The 3,723-nt window shown below is 28.9% G+C and overlaps 1 protein-coding gene across 1 annotated transcript; it reads right to left on the minus strand.

The window, feature by feature from the left end:
• Nucleotides 1-516: 516 nt before the first annotated feature.
• On the minus strand, nucleotides 517-1,557 carry LOC120263724 (BRI1 kinase inhibitor 1). The gene has a single exon (XM_039271698.1). It carries the CDS (start codon nucleotides 1,506-1,508, stop codon nucleotides 669-671), a length of 840 nt encoding a protein of 279 aa, XP_039127632.1. The 5' UTR covers nucleotides 1,509-1,557; the 3' UTR covers nucleotides 517-668.
• Nucleotides 1,558-3,723: the final 2,166 nt, after the last annotated feature.

Below are 3,723 nucleotides of genomic sequence, written 5' to 3' on the forward strand. Positions count from 1 at the left end.
TCCACCACAAACCTACAATTATAGCTTAGGCACTGCCATGTTCTTGGATAATATTCGTTTCATGTCACAAGCGTAGTTTTTTTTTTTTTTTGAATAGTCACAAGCTTAGTTGGTAATTTTTCCAAAATATAAAAAAAACTTAAAGAAATTACTAATAATAAACATAAATTTGACCCTTATTTTGGATTCAACCATCTTAACCCTATTATTTTTTTCTCACTATTTAAATCTATTTACACAAAAAAAGGAAATTCAATAAAGAAGAAGCGAAGGCGAATGAATCATAATGGTTTTTTCCTTCTTTTTTTGCATTTAATTTGCTTTAAAAATTTTTAAAAAAAGCATGTAAATATTCATATATATTCATCTCAAATTACTTCAGTATGAACTAACAATCTCTAGATTTATTAAAACTATATTTTTGTAAAAAAAGATATATGAATAAAGACATAAATGTGTGTTAAAGTAATTCTGTAACTAGTAAAAAAATAAAAAAAAAAAATAATAGCATTACACAAGAAACAACACCACTCTCACTTCTAATTCCAACACTCAATATCCTCTCCAACTTTCATACAAAATAAGAACAAAAAAATAAAGAGATGAAAATTAAAGAAAAAAAAGAAACAAAATAATTAAAAAGAACATTATATATATATATAACATATTTAACATATACATTTCTCTTCACTCACAGCAATAGAATTCTTACAATGAGAAATGGCAGCCTGAATAGCATTCTGCAGCTCTTCCATTGTACTCTCATCAGAACTAGAAAACACCGATGAAGTTGCCACAAGAAGTCCACTATTCGTCGGTGAAGTCCTCATCGATGCCGGAGCTGATAACTCACCTCGTCTTTTACGCCAAACCTCTTTATCTTTTACACTAATATTACCAGAGAAAGAATATGGCCGTGGTGGTAATCTTTGCTTTTCTTTATCACTTCTAAATGTAAACAAAAGCTCTATAGCACTCACATATCTTTTGAATACTCGGCTTAAATCTAACACCTTCTTCTTCTTTGTCTTTCCACTCTCATGTTTCTCACCTCCACCGCCGGCTTTTAGTAACCACTTGCCTAAGCCAAAGAGTGAAGAAGATAAGTTCTTAGGCTTGAACTTTTCTTTAGTTTCATTGGCTTCATTTATCAGCATGTTGTTGTTGTTGTTATAAGTTTCGTATTTTTGGCTTTGATTGCCATCGGTAGAGTCGAGAGGAAGGTTAAGGTTTTCGATGGAGAAGTCTGAAGGACGAGGAGATATTGAGGTGCTTGACAAGAGATGTAAAGGAAGAAGATGGCCATGAAAGAAGATATCATCTGCAGGAGCTAAGTCTATAGCAAAAGTAGGATTGTTCTTACTATATTTGATAGAAGTTGGATTGGAATTTGGAGATGGATGTAGAGAGATTGTGAAGGAGAATTCATGAGACGGCGAAGTTGTTGTTGTTGCTGCTTCTTTCTCGCTTAGTCTATGATGTTCTTCACTATCCATTGTAATAGACATGAGTAAAAGGAAAAAAAAATGTAAGAGGTTGTATTCTTTAGTGTGTGTGTCTATATATATATATATATATGATTGATAAAGGAAATTGGTTAATTTGTTATGTATATATGTATATATATTGAGGAGTGATTAAGATGGAATGGTGATGGAGATGATGGACCATTGATCTACCACATGATGCTCACACTATATCTTGATCACTCTTGACAACAAAACAACATAGCATTGCTCATGCACACTTGTGTACACATATTGGTAGGTTCCACATCAGGAGTCCTTCTAATCTTTCTTTCTTTCCTTTTTTTTTTTTTTTAATTTGTATTATTGATTTTGTGTGTTGTGATTGTTGGAGGAGAATATGATATGAAAACAGAGAAATGTATTATATATATATATATATATATATTAGAAAGAAATATGTGGCAAAATTTAATGTTGATTGGTACCTGTGACCATCTTATTGAGTTGGTATCCATTCATAGTGTCTTCCAAGTCATTTGATTTTTGTTTACTGTTTCTTTTTTGTTTTACATTTTGGGGCATTATTATTTTTTGGTCCAATAATATATGTATACATAATGTTAATTTTGGCTCATGAGTTAAATTTATTTAGTTATTATTTTATCCAATGTAGGAGCTGATTATTATTTATTTATTTATTTGATAAATTGGACAAACATGTGTTACGGGAGTGCGTATCAATTAACCGAAATTGATCATTTGACTTACATTCACATGATGGATTAGATGATTGGACTGCAAGTCAGCTCCCATAGCCAAGGATTTTTTTTGCATCATTGCGTCTAGTGCATTTTAAATTCTAGTTGATAAAAATCTTCATAAGACATTATTTATGGTGCAAATAATACCACTAGAGCAAAGATATGATGTTTTATGATATTTGACCTATCTAGTTAGATAATAATAATGAATAAATTCCTATCAAAAGTCAAAATAAATATTTTTATGTAGATAGCTAAAATGAAAAATGATTTAAATTTTAGTGATAATTTACAGTTTTATTTTTTTTAATTGATAATCATTCTAATAATAATCCATACATACTATTAAAATAGATGTATAATCTACTCCGGAGAGGGTTTCAAAGAACAATTTTAATTTTTTATAACATTTAAGTTTTTATTTATATTACTTATAATATTAATAATTGAAAAACATTAATATTTACACCTAATTATTTGTGCAATAAATGTCCTTAAAACCTTTGAAATCCAAAGTATATAATAGTTTCTACGGTGAGAGTTGTTTAATTATATTATTTTATATATGATATTGCCTCAAAACTTCTCACAAAATTTTAAAAACTCCGATGTGAAGCCGGGGAGAAAGCTTAGTATATATAATTTAACACCAATTGAAAGTTTGGCTCGAGGGTAAGATATTTGTTTGTAAAAAATTGTAATTATTTGCAACTTTATCTAATCTGCAAATTTATGAAAATATAGTAAGGGTCCGTTTGATTTGCACAAAGGTACAGCACAAGAGTACAACACATCACAAGTGCTTGTAGTACGGCACAAGTATTTGTCTTGTGCCATGTTTGATATTCAAAGGACAACACAAATTAATATAACACAATTAAATATAAAATTACTATAATACCCTTTATATATTCCTATAGTATTGTGGAATAAAAAAATTAACAAAAAAAAATTTTAATTACTTGGCACAAATATATTTTTAAAATTTTAAATATATTAACTAATAATTATTTATGAAAAATATATTATAAATTTTGTTAACATTTCTTATCTTATTAAAAAAAACTAATTATCTTGATATTTTTAACTATAATTCACAAGATTAAATAAGTTTATTATAATTAGAGATAAGAAGAATCTTAACATAATAATCATTTTTTATTTAATAAATAAATTTAAAAAATTGGCATAGAAGAAGACCGGTAGATCTTGAAAGATGCCCGAAAACCCTAGAATTCTCAAAGAGAATAGAAAGTAAGAAGGGAAAGAGAGAAGAGGAGAGATTTGAAAAAGGAAAGACCGCGACGAAGAGGAAGGTTGGGGAAGGAGGTTCACTGCCGTGGATTAGATCGGGTAGAGCGTTGAATGACAACTATAAATTTTTGGATGGAATGCGTTTTTAGTTAATTATTGTAATTTTTTGATTTAAAGTGGGGTAAAATTGACTTTTGTTGTGATGTCCCATAACTTAAAACTTGTACCGTGGTTTTGGT

The sequence above is a fragment of the Dioscorea cayenensis genome, chromosome 6 (genome assembly GCF_009730915.1).
Source record: "Dioscorea cayenensis subsp. rotundata cultivar TDr96_F1 chromosome 6, TDr96_F1_v2_PseudoChromosome.rev07_lg8_w22 25.fasta, whole genome shotgun sequence".
Lineage (NCBI taxonomy): Eukaryota > Viridiplantae > Streptophyta > Magnoliopsida > Dioscoreales > Dioscoreaceae > Dioscorea > Dioscorea cayenensis.